Source organism: Pleurodeles waltl, chromosome 5 (genome assembly GCF_031143425.1).
Source record: "Pleurodeles waltl isolate 20211129_DDA chromosome 5, aPleWal1.hap1.20221129, whole genome shotgun sequence".
Lineage (NCBI taxonomy): Eukaryota > Metazoa > Chordata > Amphibia > Caudata > Salamandridae > Pleurodeles > Pleurodeles waltl.
Window position 1 is genome coordinate 747159179 of NC_090444.1, and position 19257 is coordinate 747178435.

The following is a 19257-nucleotide window of genomic DNA, read 5'->3' on the forward strand; positions in this document are numbered from 1 at the left end:
AGGTTTGGGTCCAAGGTAGCCCACCGTTGGGGGTTCAGAGCAACCCCAAAGTTATCACACCCGCAGCTCAGGGCCGGTCAGGTGCAGAGGTCAAAGAGGTGCCCAAAACACATAGGCTTCAATGGGGAGAAGGGGGTGCCCCGGTTCCGGTCTGCCAGCAGGTAAGTACCCGCGTCTTCGGAGGGCAGACCAGGGGGGTTTTGTAGGGCACCGGGGGGGACACAAGTCAGCACAAAATGTACACCCTCAGCAGCGCGGGGGCGGCCGGGTGCAGTGTGCAAACATGTGTCGGGTTTTCAATGGTTTCCTATGAGAGATCAAGGGATCTCTTCAGCGTTGCAGGCAGGCAAGGGGGGGGTTCCTCGGGGTAGCCACCACCTGGGCAAGGGAGAGGGCCTCCTGGGGGTCACTCCTGCACAGGAGTTCCGTTCCTTTAGGTGCTGGGGGCTGCGGGTGCAGGGTCTTTTCCAGCCGTCGGGAAATGGAGTTCAGGCAGTTGCGGTCAGGGGGAGCCTCGGGATTCCCTCTGCAGGCGTCGCTGTGGGGGCTCAGGGGGGACAACTTTGGTTACTCACAGTCTTGGAGTCGCCGGAGGGTCCTCCCTGAGGTGTTTGTTCTCCACCAGTCGAGTCGGGGTCGCCGGGTGCAGTGTTGCAAGTCTCACGCTTCTTGCGGGGAGTTACAGGGGTCTTTAAATCTGCTCCTTGAAACAAAGTTACAGTTCTTTTGGAGCAGTGCCGCTGTCCTCGGGAGTTTCTTGTCTTTCTTGAAGCAGGGCAGTCCTCAGAGGATTCAGAGGTCGCTGGTCCCTTGGAAAGCGTCGCTGGAGCAGGTTTCTTTGGAAGGCAGGAGACAGGCCGGTAAGTCTGGGGCCAAAGCAGTTGGTGTCTTCTGTTCTTCCTCTGCAGGGGTTTTTCAGCTCAGCAGTCCTCTTCTTCTTGTAAGTTGCAGGAATCTAAATTCTTAGGTTCAGGGGAGCCCTTAAATACAAAATTTAAGGGCGTGTTTAGGTCTGGGGGGTTAGTAGCCAATGGCTACTAGCCCTGAGGGTGGGTACACCCTCTTTGTGCCTCCTCCCAAGGGGAGGGGGTCACATTCCTATCCCTATTGGGGGAATCCTCCTTCTACAAGATGGAGGATTTCTAAAAGTCAGAGTCAGCTCAGCTCAGGACACCTTAGGGGCTGTCCTGACTGGCCAGTGACTCCTCCTTGTTTTTCTCATTATCTCTCCTGGACTTGCCGCCAAAAGTGGGGGCTGTGTCCAGGGGGCGGGCATCTCCACTAGCTGGAGTGCCCTGGGGCATTGTAACACGAAGCTTGAGCCTTTGAAGCTCACTGCTAGGTGTTACAGTTCCTGCAGGGGGGAGGTGTGAAGCACCTCCACCCAGAGCAGGCTTTGTTTCTGTCCTCAGAGAGCACAAAGGCTCTCACCGCATGAGGTCAGACACTCGTCTCTCAGCAGCAGGCTGGCACAGACCAGTCAGTCCTGCACTGAACAATTGGGTAAAATACAGGGGGTATCTCTAAGATGCCCTCTGTGTGCATTTTTTAATAAATCCAACACTGGCATCAGTGTAGGTTTATTATTCTGAGAAGTTTGATACTAAACTTCCCAGTATTCAGTGTAGCCATTATGGAGCTGTGGAGTTCATTTTTGACAGACTCCCAGCCCATATACTCTTATGGCTACCCTGCACTTACAATGTCTAAGGTTTTGCTTAGACACTGTAGGGGCATAGTGCTCATGCACATATGCCCTCACCTGTGGTATAGTGCACCCTGCCTTAGGGCTGTAAGGCCTACTAGAGGGGTGACTTACCTATGCCACAAGCAGTGGGAGGTTGGCATGGCACCCTGAGGGGAGTGCCATGTCGACTTAATCATTTTCTCCCCATCAGCACACACAAGCTGGCAAGCAGTGTGTCTGTGCTGAGTGAGGGGTCCCTAGGGTGGCATAAGACATGCTGCAGCCCTTAGAGACCTTCCCTGGCATCAGGGCCCTTGGTACCAGGGGTACCAGTTACAAGGGACTTACCTAGGTGCCAGGGTTGTGCCAATTGTGGAAACAATGGTACATTTTAGGTGAAAGAACACTGGTGCTGGGGCCTGGTTAGCAGGGTCCCAGCACACTTCTCAGTCAAGTCAGCATCAGTATCAGGCAAAAAGTGGGGGGTAACTGCAACAGGGAGCCATTTCTTTACACTGAGCATGTCTATCGATCCTCCAATCAGACTGCCCCTTTGGGAGGATCTTCCATCACAGCAGAAGGGGAAACGGTTCTTCACCGGAACCTGTCCACTTTCCACCTTCTTACGTGGAGATTGAGCAATGTCAGTTAACCACTTTTGACCTTCCTCACGAAGTCTGTGATGTAATCTTGGCAGCCAGGCGTTCCTCAACTAAAACAGTATATGCCTGTCATTGGAAGAAAATTGTGGCATGGTGCAAAGAGAAATCTGTTGACCCCCTTTCTGTCCCTCTTTCTGAGGCCCTATTGTTCATTCTTTCTTTGCACAGCAGAGCTATGCTTTGGGCACTCTTAAGAGATATTTGTCTGCTATTTCTGCTTTTTTTGCAATTGCCTGATCAACCTTCCTTGTTTGTCTCCTATTGTACATAGGTTCCTCAAGATCTTACTCATCTTTTCCATCCTTCTCCATTCATTGTGCCCCAAGGGGATCTGAATTCCGTTCTTAATTTTTTTATGTATGCTCCCTTCAAGCACCTCTCAGGCTTCTCACATTGAAAATAGCCTTTCGAGTGGCAATTACCTCTGTCCACAGAGTGAGTGACCAGCAGGCCTTATCTAAGCTGCCCTAACTTTCCATCTATCCTGGCAAATTGGTGCTTTGCACTAGGGCCACATTTCTGCTATGGCGCCTTTTCATGTAGGCCAGTCCATCACCTTGCCTATTTTTTATGCACCCCCACGTCCTTCTAAAGAAGAGGAGAGACTCCACCACCTGGACCCAAAAAGAGCATTGGCGTTCTATCTTGATCATACAAGAGAGTTCAGGGTGGATGACAAACTCTTTGCAGGGTGTGAAGAAAGGTCGACCAGTGCAGAAGCGGACCATCAACGTATGGATCATGCTCTGCATTAAAATCTGCTACGCAGTGGCCAAAAAGTAACCTATGAGGGTTTACACATTCATTTTACCCCACTAAAGCTACGACCACTGCGTTAGCACACAGAGTTCCTGTCCTGGACTTGGTCAGGCAGCAGTGTGGGCAGCTCTGCTCACGTTTACCAAACAGTACTTCCTGGTCAGTCAGGTCTGTAGGGACGGGCACTTTGCTCGTTCTGTCCTCCAGAACTTTCTAGTCTGAACTTAGTTTGCAGACCCGCCTCCGGGGATGGTATTGCTTGGATATCTGTTCAAAGTTAAGGAATCTGCAACTAGAAGTCGCTATCACAAACAGATTACTTACTTTCGGTAACGCCTTACCAGGTAGAGACAGTATCTAATTGCAGATTCTTTACCAACCCACCCATCCTTCCTGCTCTATAGGGGCAGGGGCTCCCCTTTCAGGACCTTAGTTTTGACACCAGTTGTCAGTGTTCTTCATGACTGTGTGCTTCTGGCGTGGAACATTGTGAAAAGAAACGGACATCGGCATTCCTGGGTGGTGCCTATACATATAAACCGCAATGTCATCCCTGCGTAGATGCCAATGACGGATGCAGAGCCGATCAATGCCAACTACCAGCGTGCGGGGTTACTGCTCATGAAAAACTTCTGGATCTAGCCTGACACCTGAGGGGGATTCTAAGGTACGGACTCTGCAGCTAGATATACTCTCTACCAGATAAGGCATCACCAAAGGTAAGTCATTTGTCTGTTTATTAAATTACAGTTGTACTTTGTTGCCAAGTGCACACATTTTCACTTTAGTCTGCCCAGAACTAAACAGGAACCTTGCAAGATCACTTCATGTATGAATTCCATATTAAAAATTATGTTCTGGTGACTGCCGCATTATTCACAAAAGGCTTGTGTGAGCCTTGATCTTATCAGCTCTTCTAAATTTTGGGGGTGGGGGTGGGGGTGGGGAGGACTTCAGCAGAGATTTTATAATTTAAAATGTGATGCTTCTCTTTGCAGCATGCTCTAAATTTATACAAAAAGCTCAGTGAGAAGGTGATGCCACAGGGACTGGTCATCTACTTTGCCATCAATATTCTCTATATGATAGAGCAACTGCACAGCATCAGGATCATTCACGGAGATATCAAACCAGATAATTTTGTTCTTGGTGAGCGGTAAGTATGTTTCCTGACTTGCAGTGTTGCTTGTAATTGATTATTGCCGCAGACAGTTGTAACTTTATTATTTGTGTTCGATTGGAACACTGTTACACATCCATGCATTTTCCCCTCACGAGACTGAGTGAGACATGCTGAGTAAAATGCATTACTGTGGAATAGACTGCCGTTGATGCCTCATGTCTTGTTTTAATGTTGAACGTGACAACATTTGCATGTAAACCTGTGCTAAAAAGTTTTTTGTTTTTATCAAATACAGTTTCGTGGCGAATGATTCATGCAACTTAGATTTTGTTTCTCACGGCCTGGCTCTGATAGACTTGGGACAAAGCATTGACCTCCACCTCTTCCCGAAGAGAACAGTGTTCTCTGGAAAATGTGAAACCTCATGCTTCCAGTGTGTTGAAATGCTTACTCAGAAACCATGGCGCTACCAGGTATTATCTTACTGTGGCATACTGAATGTACTGTGTGTTACCCATGTTTGGGAAAGACTTTTGGGCAAGTGTAATGCTTTTGTGAACCTACTGTGGGTAGAATGTTAAACCTGTTTTACTTCTAGTGTAAGAAATGTTGAGCTTTAGTTGAGGGTGTGAATACCCACACAAAACTCACATAATAATTACAAGTAGAGTGAACAACTAAGGTCCCTACAATAACCTTATCCCAACCCCTTGGTAGCTAATGCAGAGAGCAGACAGGCTTAACTTGGAGTCAATGAGTAAAGTATTTATTACTATTTTGGTACTGCATAAAGTCAAAATGCAATACAAGTATAATGCCAAACAAAGTAAATGTTAATACATAGAATAACACCAAAATAACAAATCCAGTAAGGGAAACCGGAATTATACATTTTTAAAATTTAAGGTTGAAATGTTGCCAAACGCATTTAGCACCAATTGTGGTCATCTTGTTGTGCTTTACCAGTACCTAGGCGGAAGTTAAGGCACAACGCACATTGGGTGCAGAAACCAGTTTCAAACCGGTCAGAAGTTTTAGCTTTGGATTTAGTCTCTGAAATTGAAGTAAAAAACCCTCAGCAGGGCAAGGCAGTAGGCTGTGGCCAAGGAGGGCTGAATGTCATCAGATAGCTGCTGAGCAAGCTCTCTGTGAAGCCCTTAGCTTATGGCAAGAATCTCCAAAATTTGAAACTTGCACCCATGGATGTTTCCTCACATTAGTCACTTTTATGGAACTCAGATTCTCTCAGCACGGCAGGGCTGTAGCTGAAAAAGTCTAGATGGGGCTGATACCTTCTCCGTGAGGTCCCACTGAATCTGATTTACTGCTGCAGAAAAATTCAGACAAGCAGCGCACCTTCATCAGATCAGCTTGGCAGGTTGGTCCCAATCCTTCGGAGATATTTGGAGCCAAAATGTTTGAGTCCCTGGCATCAGGAAAAGTTAGGAAGAGTACACTGACAAACCAACCAAGAGTCCAGGATCCTGGGAACGGCAATTGGGGATCAAGATTCATTCCAGCAGACAGATCCATTGAAGTCCAGTTAGAACTCATCATCTGGAGCTTTGCAGCAGAGGCCTCTTGTAGCTTCTTGTGCCTCTGTAGCTTTATCAGTTCCATTTTACAGGTTCTTATTACGTCAGATAGCAAGTCCAGTGCTCTTCTGTTCTTCCCCAGGTCCAGAAAGTTGTGGGGGGAACTGCGGGTGCCACATTCATACCTGACGCCAGCCTGTTAGGTGGGTGTGCGACGGGTGGGGGGATGCATGGCCCCTCCCTAACTAATTAAGTAAAAGCTTCAAGGAGCAGCATTTACCACTTATGCATCCCTTCCTGTGTGTCCTGCCGTAAAAAATCCGACAGGGCACTTCTGACTACATCCATGGTGCTCAAACCCTTCTCCTTTATTCAGAGCCTATGTGCCCAAGGAAATAAGCACCCCCACCTCTGCTGTCACTGTAAGCTGGTTCTGGGGGCAGATCTTCTTCCACTGTGATTGGGACATGTCTGGTTGAGGTAGAGGGGTGAGTGAAGGGGGCCATGCTATTGTCAGCAGGGTAGTCCTCTTTGAAGTTCATTATGTTCACGGGCACAGAATAGATGGTCATTTTGCCTGAGGAACAGAGCATCTTCTCACACCCAAGGCCTTTGGCTCAGCTGTTGGAGCAAGTTCACACCTCATCAAAGGAGCTATCAGGAGATACTTGGGCTCATGCAAATGGGCATCCATAGACTTTAGACAGGTAAAGGTAACTTTCTGAAAGTGCCCTTTCCAACATAATTATTACAAATCTGATTTCACCAGTGAATTTGTCTTGTAATACATATTTTAAAAAAATCAAAGAATGACATTTGTTGCTGCTTCCTAGTCAATATTAAATTTTATATTGAATTCCATTGCTTTCCTATGGAACATCCCACCCTGCTACTGTGAAAGTAGCTTCTAGGGTCATTTCATGGTGTGTACAAGTTGAACTTTAAACAATTGCAAATGCTTCTTTTAGAAACTATCCACCCAGCTTTCTGGGCAGTAAGATCTACATAGGGGTGACTTATTAATATTTAAAAGTAAGAGTTAATCCTTCCAAGGTTATTTTGACAGGTCGAATTTGTAGTTATAACCCTGCAAAGGCAAGCTACATAGGGTAGGCCTGCAGTCATGTGTATGTATTAACTGTAGTGGATGGCATAATGGGTGCTGTGTCTCACTTGGGACATCCAGCTTACAGGTCCTGGGTGCACCTTGTACCATACACTAGGGGGTTAAAGGGCAAGTTAAACATGCCAATTGGGGCTATGTCAATTTCATCATGTTCAAAGAGGAGCAGTTGCACTTTACCAATGGTTAGCAGGAGTAAAGTGCACAGAGATCTACAGCCAGGAAAGAGTCAAAGCAGAAATCTGGGGCGAAACCACACAAATGATCATTTTCAGTTATGTTTGCTCAAAATGAACCCAACTTAATAGGTTGTTTTGTGATTATGTTTATAATGTTATTTGCTTAATTGCTTTCTACCTATGTGTTTGAAAATAACATGGAAATACCCGAAAATGTGACAGTGAATACTGAAATGTTACAATTAAAGAACATGCCTTAAAAAGTTACTAATGATGCCAAGAAGGCCTACTCATTTTTACATATTTACCCAGCATAAACATGCAAAAGAATCTATTCTGTGATGCTACAGAATGTGGAAACTAACAGTGGAGTCATATTTCTGCCAAAGCATGGTTATTGGTTGTCCTTTTCAGGAATGACTGATTTTCCTTTTTATACATATCATGTTTAAAAATCTGTATATGATTACTTTTTTTTGCTTTGCCCTCATTTTCAATCCTGATACTTCAGATTTCCAATAAGTTGCGTGATCAAAAGTGCAAACAGAAAATTGAGTCACCTCTCACTCTTAAGACTTGAGATTTAAGCCAACCTCCTCTAGCAGTTCAGCTGTATATTCTTACCCGTTGATCCGCAAACTTGGAAATTCTGTTCTTGAAAACGCTTCTTTGGTCTACTTTAGGGAGACTAAATATTGTGAACTGTTTTCATTTGAGGTGGTGTTTGGTGCATGAGGTAGTCATTACAGGCCAATTTTGAGAGTGATGTTTGTGGAGCTGGGCATAGTGACCACGACCTCTGTATTTCATGTTAGCATAGCTTAGTCGGGGGGGTTTGCCCGGGGCTTGGACATAGGGGTGCATATTTGAGTTGGAAGGTTAAGGTTCCTCTTCAAGGCCTTAGATTTTGTTTTAGACCATCTGATTGACTAAGGTCTATAGTTTTTGTTTGCATTAGGTCCCTATGTGATTAGTGGTTTAGTATCAGACTGTTGTCAGTGGATTGGTGTTAATCTTACTTTCTGATGGACTTCTAACTGCAGATTTGTTACCTTAGAATATTCCCCAGGTGTCAGACTGGATACGGAAAATCTTTAGCAGTACCTCTGCGTGCCAGTAGGTGGCATTGATTGGCTCCGCAATGGTGTTTGGTGCTTCGTAAGGGCTTTTGCGATGTCCATATTAGCGCTACCCAGTTCACTGATATCAATTCCTTTCAACACCAGCAGCGTGGATCAGTAGAGCTACATCTGTTAATTTTTTTGTTACCCCTTTTTTCAAAGTTTTTTCAAACCCTTTTTGGGCAGTTGCTCCTAGTGTGTTTAGGGACCTTGCCCTCCTCCAGAACCTACTTAAACTTTGTAGGGACTTGAATGCTAGAATGTCTGTCAGATCCTCACTTGGTTTGTTCTGGTGCCTGCAGTTGGGCCACAACCCCAATGTCTGCTCATAGGCAAGCCCCATGTACCCCAAGGAGATGTGTGAGTGGTTGATGAAGCGCCTGGTGGTGCAGTGGAAGGTTCCACACTGTTCTTAAAGCCTCTCCCGCAAACATTAGTTTTCTCTCCCCAAGATGTTGTCTCCCATGTTGGGTAAGTTGAAGAAACACAAAAGGAAGTTGAAGCGTTCTTGGGCTTCCCCCTCCTGACCTCGTGCTTCAAGGCACCGCTCCTGCACTCCACCCAAGAAGCTGGAGTCCGGCCTTGTTCCGCACTTGCCAGGGCTTACTGGAGCAGGAGCAACTCTTGCTCAGTTGTAGGAGTTCTGTAACTCCATGCATGTCATCTTTGGGCCACTGACTCCCACTGGTACTCTTTTAGGCACCATAGAGCAGAGGTGCCTCCCTGACTTACTGCCAAAGGGTCCACCATCTACGCCAGCTGGGCCTTCTGGGTCTGAATTGATACAGCTGCCGCTGCTTTTCACCTTAGCTCCTTTCCATCTGACACCTTCTACAATGCCACCAAAGGATGAGCCCATCATCCCCGGTACAGTACGGCATTGAAGCCGCCCAGGCCCTTGCAACCCTTGGACTTGCTGCCCCTAGATAGGTCCTTCTTCAAACGGGAGACAAAAAGAAGAATTTAGTTCCCTAGAGGCTGACCCTGAGCCAGAAGAAAACTGGTATGAAGAGCTGGGTGGTGCCAATGGCTTGTACACTTCTTCAGATTCTGGCATACTTTCCCCTCAGGGCCCTGTCCCAGAGGAGGGTGCATCCTTTGCAACCAAGATGCGCTGAGCAGCAGAGGTCCTTGATCAACAGCTGCCAGCAGGTGCTTCATCCTGGAGCAGGTTTGACCAAAATGTTGTTCCCACTCAATGAAGTCCTCACCAATGTTCTCCTGGGAGCCTGCTTCAAATTATGCAGAATGGTACACCCATCCATTCCCAGAAACCCCTTGGTATTTGCCACCATTCCAAGAACTGCTGACGAAGGACCATTTCTCCTAGCTCCATCAGGGAGTGAAGGTACATCTGGCCAAAGGAGCTATTGAGAGTGTGTCTGCACCAGAAGTAGGAAATGGTTGGTATTCCTGCTACTTTCTGGTGCTGAAAAAGGATGGAGGACTTCATGCTATACTAGGTCAACACCCTTCTACAGAAAGAGAAATTGTGGATGCTCACTTTGGCTCAGATCTTGTCTGCTCTGGAGACTGCATGATAGGGTTGGACTTCCAGGAAGCCTAATCCCAAGTCCCTATCCTGCAAGCCAGCAGGCTTTACCTACTGTTCATGATGGGTCACAAGCACTTCAGTTCGCTGTGCTCTAATTCTGCCTCACCAGTGCCTCCCCAGCTGTTCAGGAAAGTGATGGCTGTGTTAGCAGCTCATTTTCGGAGGTCGGGTTTCTAATCTTCCCCTACCTTGATGACTCACTTCTGAAGGTCGACTCGCCCCAGGCAGTCATCACCCACCTCCAAAGTAAGGCAAGCCTTTTAATTTGCTGGAAGTTCACTGTCAGCTTGCAGAAGTCACACCTAACGCCTTCTCAGATGCAGCCTTCCACCAGAGCCATTCTCAGTACAGGGCATTTCAATGCCTGTCATCCAGATCGCAGAGTCCAGGTTATTTGGTGTAGGAAAGTGCCCCTTTTGGCATGGAAACCCCCCACCTCCCAAACCATTTTGCCTGATATTTATGCTGACCTGATTGTGAGTGTGCTGGGATCCTGCTAACCAGGCCCCAGCACCAGTGTTCTTTCCTAAAAACTGTACCATTGTTCCCACAATTGGCACACCGTTAAGTCTCTTGTAAAAGGTACCCATGGCACCAAGGGTCCTGTGGTCAGGCAAGGTCCCCAAGGGCTGCAGCATGTATTATGCCACCCTGGGGGACCCCCTCACCAAGCCCATGCGTGCACTGCCTTTGCAGCTTGTGTGTGTTGATGGGGAGAAAAGGACAAAGTCGACATGGCACTCCTCTCAGGGTGCACTATACCACAGATGAGGGCATAACTGCATGAGCAATATGCCCCTACAGTGTCTAAGTCCATTCTTAGACAATGTAAGTGCAGTGTGGCTATATAAAGAATATGGGCAGGGAGTTTGTCATTACGAGCTTCACAGCTCCATGATGGCTTCACTGAACTCTGGGAAGTTTGGTATCAAACTTCCCAGCACAATAAATTCACACTAATGCCAGGGTTGGTTATATTGAAAAATGCACCCAGACGGCATCTTAGAGATACCCCCTGTGTTTTAGCCAAACTTCTAGTGCAGGAATAACCTGTCTGTGCCAGCCTGCCACTTCCAGACAAGTTTCTGACCACATGGGTTGAGAGCCTTTGTGCTCTTTGTGGCCAGAAACAGTCTGCACTGGGTTGAGGTGCTTCACACCTCCTCGCTGCAGGAACTGTAGCACCTGGAGGTGAGCCTCAAAGGCTCGGGCCTCTTGTTAGTGCCCCCGGGCACTCCACCTAGTGGAGATGCCCACCCCCCAGACAAAGCCTCACTTTTAACAGCAAGTCCAGTGGGAAACTTCGGGAAAACAAGGAGGAGTGACCACTTCAGCTGGGATCACCCCTAAGGTGTCCAGAGTTGAAGTGACCCTCTCCTTGCAAAATCCTCTATCCTGGTTTGGAGGACAGGGACCAATAGGGTTAGGTCTGTGTCTCCCTCCCCAAAGGGAGTGGACACCGGAAGGGTGTAATCACACTCGGGGACCCTCTGACCCCTGTAATGCCCCTAAATTCAGGATTTAAGGGCCCCCCCTGAACCTAGCTCATTAGATTCCTGGTGACCTCAAGAAGAAGAAAGGACTGCTAAAGAGACCCCCAGAAGAGAAGACTGAAGACACCAACTGGCTTGGCCCTAGCCCTGTAGGCCTGTCTCCAGCTTCTGAAGCCCTGCAACCAAAAGGCGTCTCATCCAGCAGGACCACCAACCTCTTTAAAGCCTCAAGAGGACTGCCTGCACCCCATACGACCAAGGTTTCCATCGACCCGATCCTTATCCCCGACGACTCGGAGTCGGAACTGCGTCTGCTGATGCCACCTGTGTCTTCGATGGGGCCTACTCACCCCAGGTCAGATTTGGCCCCTTTTCCTAATGGATATGAATTTGGGGAAGAATTGGAGGGCTACCTGGACCCTTATAAATACCAGAATGACCCATGTTTGGACTGGGCACAGGAATTGGGCAAGGCCAGTGGACTGGACACTTCTCCAGACGCTGGCATGCTGCCTTCTACCGTGGCTACGGCGGAGGGAGCGACTTATGCTGTTGTGGTCAGTAGGGCGACTGAGGTCCTTGGCCTTGAGCTACCTACTGTACAGGTAAGGTCCAATCTCCTGACGGAGGTGCTTCAGCCACGGGCCTCCACATCTGAGCCCCTTTTACCATTCAATGAAACCCTCACCAATGTCCTTTTGGGTATTTGGCCCAAACCCAACACAGGGACCCCTGTGAACAGGACTATCACACGCCACCATCGGCCCACCCCGAACAACCCTAATCCTGTCCCAACATCCCACGTCTGAGAGTCTTGTCATCCAGGCTTCCTCTTCCACAGGCGTATTCCCTTCCACACCCCCGGATAGGGGACAAAAAGGCTAGATCAATTTGGGAAGAAGATGTTTTCTTCCTCCAGTCTCTCACTGTGGTCCGTGAACACCGCATGACTTTTGGGCCAATATACCCTCTCTCTGTGGGATACGGTCTTGCAAGTTCTGCCGCAGATACCAGAGGAGGCCCGTTCTATTGTCTCCCAAGCTGTCAACAAAGGGAGAGATGCAGAGAAGTTCATGATCTGATGTGGGCTGGACACAACCGACTCGGGGCAGATCGGTTGCTAAGACGGTGGCCTTGAGATGCCACGCCTGGTTGCGTACTTCTGTTTTTTTGGGGGGATGTCCAACAGTCTCTTATGGACATGCCCTTTGATGGCTCCCGTCTCTTTGGAGACCAGGTGAACTTGGGCTTGGAGAGAGCTTTAAGGACTCGCGGGCTACGGCTCGGTCCCTTGGCCTTTCGGCTGCGCCTCACCCCCAACAGTCTGCCTTTCGCCCATTTCGTGGCCACGGAAGGGGCTCCCTGTCGTGTCCACCACCCAGCCACTGTGCCACCCATGCTGTTCAGCCGCTACATGGCCAGGGACGCAGAATCCCACGTTGGTGAGGGACAGGGAAGCAGACGTCTGCCCAGTCCACCCCTGCCCCCACTGCAGCCTCCAAACCCTCCTAGTCCGTCCTCTCACTCCGATCCAGTTGGTGGCAGTAATCGCCATCACCTGCCCCACTGGGAATCCATCGCTACGGACAGGTGGGTTTTGCAGATAGTTTGAAAGGGCTATTCCATCCCCTTCAAATCTGCCCCACCAGCCATGCCTCTATCAATCTGCCAACTTCCAGAGGATAATTTGGCACTTCTCGGCCAGGAAGTCGTGGCTCTCTTGGCCAAGGGAGACATAGAGAAGTTCCCTGTGCCAGAAGTCGGTTGTGGTTGTTAATCCGGCTACTTTCTCGTGCTGAAAAAGGACAAGGGCTTACGTCCTATCCTAGACTTTCGGGACCTCAAATACTTCCTCAGGAAGGAGAAATTCAAAATGCTCACCCTGGTTCAGGTCCTGTCTGCCTTAGACCCAGGAGACTGGATGTTAGCGTTGGATTTGCAAGACTCTTATTTCCACATTCCCATCCTGCCGGCCCACAGACATTATCTGTGATATGTGGTAGGTCACAAGCACTGTCAGTTAACCGTGCTCCCCTTCGGCCTTACCTGCGCCCCTTGGGTGTTCATGAAGGTGATGGCGGTGGTTGCAGCTCATCTGCGCAGGTTAGGGGTCTCAGTCTTCCGCTACCTGGACGACTGGCTGTTGAAGGCGGACTCGCCCCAGAAAGTCATCTCCCACTTTCAGGCTACGGCGAGCCTCTGCACACACTGGGGTTCACTATCAATGTGCCAAAGTCACAGCTGACTCCCTCTCAGACACTACCTTTCATCGAAGCTGTTCTGGACACAGTGCAGTTTCGGGCTTATCCTCCTGAAAAGCAAGTCCAAGAAATTCAGGCTATGATTACGATCTTCCAGCGTCTATCTTGGGTTTTGGTGAGTGACTCTGAGGCTGCTGGGCTTCGTGGCCTCCTGCATCCTGCTAGTGACACATGCCAGATGGCATTTTCGGGCTCTGCAGTGGGACTTGAAGTTCCAGTGGGCGAAGCATCAGGGGAATCTCTCCGACATGGTCCAGATCTCGGAGGAGACTGCAAAAGAGGGGACTGCAAAAGACCTTCAGTGGTGGTTTTCAAATCCGCATTGGGTCCACAGCAGATCCCTCTCCCTTCCCCAGCCAGATCTATCCATAGTGACAGATGCGTCGCTTCTGGGTTGGGGCGGCCACATGGGAGAGGCAGTGATCATAGGCCTCTGGTCTCCGGCAGAGTCTGGGCTCCATATCAACCTTCTGGAGCTCAGGGTGATCAGGGTTGCGTTGAAAGCATTTCTTCCCTCTCTCAAAGGGAAAGTAGTGCAGGTGTTCACAGACAATACTACTGCCATGTGGCACTGCAACAAACAGGGCGGGGGAGGGTCCTGGACCCTTTGTCAGGAGACACTACGCCTCTGGACGTGGCTGGAACATCAGGGCATTACCCTGGTGGTTCAGCATCTGGCGGGTTGTCTCAAAGCCAGAGCGCACAAACTCAGCCGATCACGAATGGTGTCTCCATCCGGAGGTGGTGTAAGGACTATTTCAGCAGTGGGGAGACCCTTTGCTAGAGCTGTTTGCCTCTGCATAGAACACACGTCAGCTGTTTTGCGTGTTGGATTTTCCAAGGCGGCACTCGCTTGGAGATGCTTTTCACCTCGAGTGGAACTCCGGCCTCCTTTCTGCCTATTCCACGTCTGCCCAGTGTTCACAAGAAGATCAGGAATGCCTGGGCCCAAGTCATGTTGTTGGCTCTGGACTGGGCACCAAGAGTATGATACCGAGAGCTATTGAGCTTAGCCACTGATCCTCCACTCATACTGCATCTTCGGGCGGATCTTCTGTCTCAGCAATAGGGGACGTTCTCCACCCGAACCTGTCCAATCTCTGCCTTCATAGCTGGAGATTGAGCTGCGGCAGTTGACGACTTTTGATCTTCCACCTGAAGTCTGCGATGTTATCTTGGCAGCTAGATGTCCCTCTACCAAAACGGTATATGCCTGTCGTTGGAATAAATTTGTGGCATGGTGTACCAACAAATCTGTTGATCCTCTCTCTGCTCTGCCACCTAAGGTTCTTTTGTTCATTCTTTGCCGAGCAGGGCTCTGCTTTGGGCACCCTTAAAGGGTATTTATCTGCCATTTCGGCCTTTCTTAGGCTACCTGATCAGCCATCACTCTTTAAATCTCCTATTGTGAATAGGTTCCTTAAAGGTCTCACCCATTTATTTCCTCCCACTCCATTTATCATGCCTCAGTGGGACCTCAATCTTGTCCTTACTTACTTAATGTGCACTCCTTTTGAGCCGATGCACAATTGTCCTTTATGGCTCTTCACTTTCAAGACTGTCTTACTTCTTGCCATCACTTCTGCGAGCAGAGTGAGTGAGCTTCAAACTCTTTCTTCCAAGCCTATATTCTTGTCTGTGCACCCTGATAATGTAGTGTTGCGCACTATGGCTTCCTTCTTTCCCAAGGTTGTTACGCCTTTTCATGGAGGTCAGTCCATCACCTTGTCTACTTTTTACGCACCCCCACATCCTTCCCATGAGGAGGAGAGACTCCACCGTCTGGACCCAAAAAGAGCATTGGCGTTGTGTCTTAATCGTACTGAAGAATTCTAGGTGGACGATCAACTCTTTGTCAGGTATGTGGGTGCGAAGAAAGGGAAGACAGTACAAAAATGTACCATCTCTCGATGGGTACTTCTTTGCATCAAGATGTGCTGCGCTTTGGCCAAGAAGCAACCCCCTGAGGGCTTGCACGCTCATTGAACCAGAGCAACTCCTGCGTCCACTGTGTTAGCATGCAAAGTTCCTGTCTTAGATATCTGCCAGGCAGCTACGTGGGCATCCCTGCACACGTTTGTTAAACATTACTGCCTGGACAGTCAGGTCCATCGGGACAGCTACTTTGGTTGTTCGGTCTTGCAAGACTTTCTAGTATGATCTTGGTTCGCAGCCCACCTCCGAGGATGGCATTGCTTGGGTATCTGTTCTAAGGTAAGGAATCTGCAACTAGAAGTCTCTATCAGATGTACAAGTTACTTGCCGTTGGTGATGAAATATCTGGTAGAGACATATTCTAGCTGCAGATTCCTTACTGACCCACCCATCCTCCCCACTTGCAAACTGATTTCTAGGGACAGGGATTCTCCCTTCAGGTCCTTAACTCTGGCGCACCAATTTCAGTGTTCTTAGCGGCTCTGTGCTTTGGCGTGGAAAGTAGTTAAAAGAAACTGATGTCACTGCGCTCAGGAGGTATATATGTACTACTCCCGTCGTCATCACGGAGACTACGATGCCAACGCCCACGGAGTCGACCGATGCCACCTACCGACGCGCAAGGGTATTGCTCGAAGAAAAAAATCTCCGGATCCAGTCTGACCCCTGGGGGAAAATCCTAAGGTAAGGAATCTGCAACTAAAATATGTCTCTACTAGATATTTCGTTACCGAAGGTAAGTAACTTGTACCTCTGGAACCCTATGGTGGATCTTTTACATTCTAGTGTCTAAATTCTTATAAAAAGTCTATTTTTATAAATGCGTGTTGAATTTCTCGAGTGCTATTGATTTCTTCATTTGTTTTGGTGCTGTTTAAATGCTTTACACTTATTCCTATTTGTAAGCCTTGCTGCTCAGTGCCACAGCTACCTTGGGATGAGCTGATGGCTTGACAGACAAAACCTAAAGGTCCTAATGGGTTGGTAAGTGATATTGCATGGTGATACTACACAACCACACCATATAATACACCCCATTTCCTCGCTTTTAATCCTCACAAATGTTTACTCTGAATGTATATCTTACGAAATTTCCATTGAAACATCAGCACACAATTTTGCAGCCTGCTATCTCTTGAGCCATTGTTTTGGGACATTTGGCGCAGGGAATATTGATTGATCTTTTAGCTCAAGGCTGACTTAGTGAAAGATAAAATATATTTTCATGCCGTGTGTCATTTGCGATCTTAGGGAAAGTTAGTCAGACTTTGTCCAAAATGTCTGTCTGCACCCACGTAGGAATGCACCCTTTTTGACATGGCTAGCCCCCACCTTTTTGTCTGGTTTCTGATGGGGCTTTGACTGTTAGTGCCCTGGGTCCCTGCTAGCCATGTCCCCAGTGCCAGATCTTTTTCCCCAAAACTGTGCAGTTATCTGATGGAGACTTCTAGTTGTAGCTTCTTTACATTTTAGCATTTCCATGAGTCAGCTTGGAATCCGGAACTTTTGCTGAGTAGTACCCTTGCGTGCGTTATCGGGTGGCGTTGTTCAGATTCACGAGGACCAAACTCCCATAGGAAACCTTTGGGCACCTGTCTCCTTACTGCACCTCTCCATCCGGCTGCCTCTGTGCTGCCTGGTGTGACCTGAATATGTAGTTCTGATCAGTGCCCAGTACTTACCTTAACTCCCAGAGATTGGCTTCCTGAGTCATTGTTAACCCTGTGTTTGCTGAACATTGTTTTCCCTCCATGACATTTGGAGGAAGCTGAAAATAGCACTGTTTTTTAAACTGCCAATTATTTATGCATGAACGTCTACTTACCCGATTACAGAGTTCTTGGGTTTGAAACATATAAAAAGAATTGTTATTTTTCAAATTTTATCTCAGTTTTTTTCATTGAGTGTTTCATTTATTTTCCTCTGTGAGTACAACAAATGCTTATCCCTACCCTCTGATGAGCCTAACTGCTCGCCACAATAGCACAAAATAGATCATCAGTTCTGTCTACTTTTGCCTCTGCGATACCAATCGTGGATCCACTGGACTGTCTGCACAGTGTACTTCATTTTAGTGCACAATATAGAGAGCCAGCTTCCCACAATCCTTATTACTCTGTCGAGGACTGCAAGCTTAATCAGACCTATGGATTAAATACTCTTGGCTTCAGAGATGTGGCTTGTATTGGCCCTTAACGAGGCACTTCTCAAGATGTTCCTCATTCAGGGGAGGATTCAGTAAAAAACACCCTCCACCATGCCATTTAAGGCCCCCCCCCCAAAAAACAGACACTGAATTTAGCTTTTTGCACTCTAATGTGTCTTCTGGATTAGCACTAAAAGGAAGAATGTCCTTCACACATATAGCCTTTGAAACCTGAGAAAGCCCATAGATATAACATCTCTGCAACTGTGACTGATTTATTTGCTAAATACTTGTAGACAGCCACAAGATCTTTGAAGGCTCTCCATTAGTGATCCTCTCATAGACCTCTTCAGGATGGACAGCCAGCTCCTCCATCTCAAAATCGATGATCTCATGTGTCATACTCTTGTTCACTGTCAAGTAAAAACCTTCATCACTTCATCACTAGTCCAAACTCGAGCACTTCTAGAACCATCATTGAGGACTCGAAAGAAAGCTTTGCAAACTAGATGTAAGCAAGAAAGATGGGAGAATAGAGACATGGACATCCGCAACCCTGCATTTAGGTACAGCCTGGTGTGCAGGCCGTATTTTTTAGGTCGAGCCTCGACAGCGTGCATGTGCTGTCTGGAAGACCTGTTGTTAGGAATATAGGCATTTTTGTCCTGCCTGCCACTTCCAATAGGTTGAAGGCAGTGTTGCTCTTGTTGTGCTGATTTCTAAGTGGTTTGGCAGCCTATACGTAACTCCTTTACTTGGCTGAGGAGCAACGGCCAAGTACAGTTTAGTTACACCGCACGTTTTTCCGTTGTTCGGACGAACTACATTTCTTTGATTATTATAGCTGGAAGCTGTCTGGAGCCTCACACTTGTGTGCTATTTACGAAACAAAAGCACACAGCTTGCTATTACTTCACAGGTATCTAACAGACATGGTTTTCACTTTAAGTCCCTGCATATGAGAGATAGGTATGCACTGTAAGAAGGTCAGATTTGTTGGTCTGACCCAGTATTTACACAAATAATTTAAATACCATTATTTTGTTTTATTTCTCTTATAGTGCTACTTAATCCAATTCAGGGTGTCCAAGCGTTTTACATCATGCACAATATTATTATTCCCTGAGATATACTGGGCACACAAACATCTCTTCAGTAGATGCCTTAACCCCCACAAAATATTTTAAAATGCAGAATTTGCACCAGTTAAGTAGAACTGATTCACTGACACATTTCTCCCTTATGCCAATTTCTTGCTGGCACAGCCTCTAAAAAATAAATTTATAAATTGAGGCCCAGATTTTGTGTCAAGGTTGCCTAACTTTTTTGGCACAACTCTAAAGCAAAATCTAATTTGTTAAATATAGTAAAGCGCTCAAACCTACTCATGATAGACCTGATAAACATATGTCTTGTGGTGTTAAGATCTGATGCCACCTTCTTTGAGATCACCGATTGTGATGCCAAGTGCTATCTTACACACTATGATGTCTTACATTGTGATGTCACTTGCATACTGCCTAACTTAGTTTCACCGCACCCCCCTTCTTTTTTTTATTTTTTTATTTTTAAGGACTTGTGTCCTGAGTATTTGTAGTTTCCAAGGATCACTCCATTCACTGAAACAGGGAAGGTGAGATTTTATCTTTTCACACTAAACAATTTAGGTCCTAGAAGG

The 19257-nt window shown here is 47.5% G+C and overlaps 1 protein-coding gene across 1 annotated transcript in view; it reads left to right on the plus strand.

Moving 5' to 3' along the window:
* The window catches only part of BUB1 (BUB1 mitotic checkpoint serine/threonine kinase), a 640511-nt gene that overhangs the window by 600651 nt on the left and 20603 nt on the right, over positions 1-19257 (plus strand). The window contains exons 29-30 of the mRNA XM_069234708.1: positions 4107-4264; positions 4527-4704. Of these exons, the coding sequence (XP_069090809.1) occupies positions 4107-4264; positions 4527-4704 (336 nt within the window). The remainder of the gene's footprint in view (positions 1-4106; positions 4265-4526; positions 4705-19257) is intronic.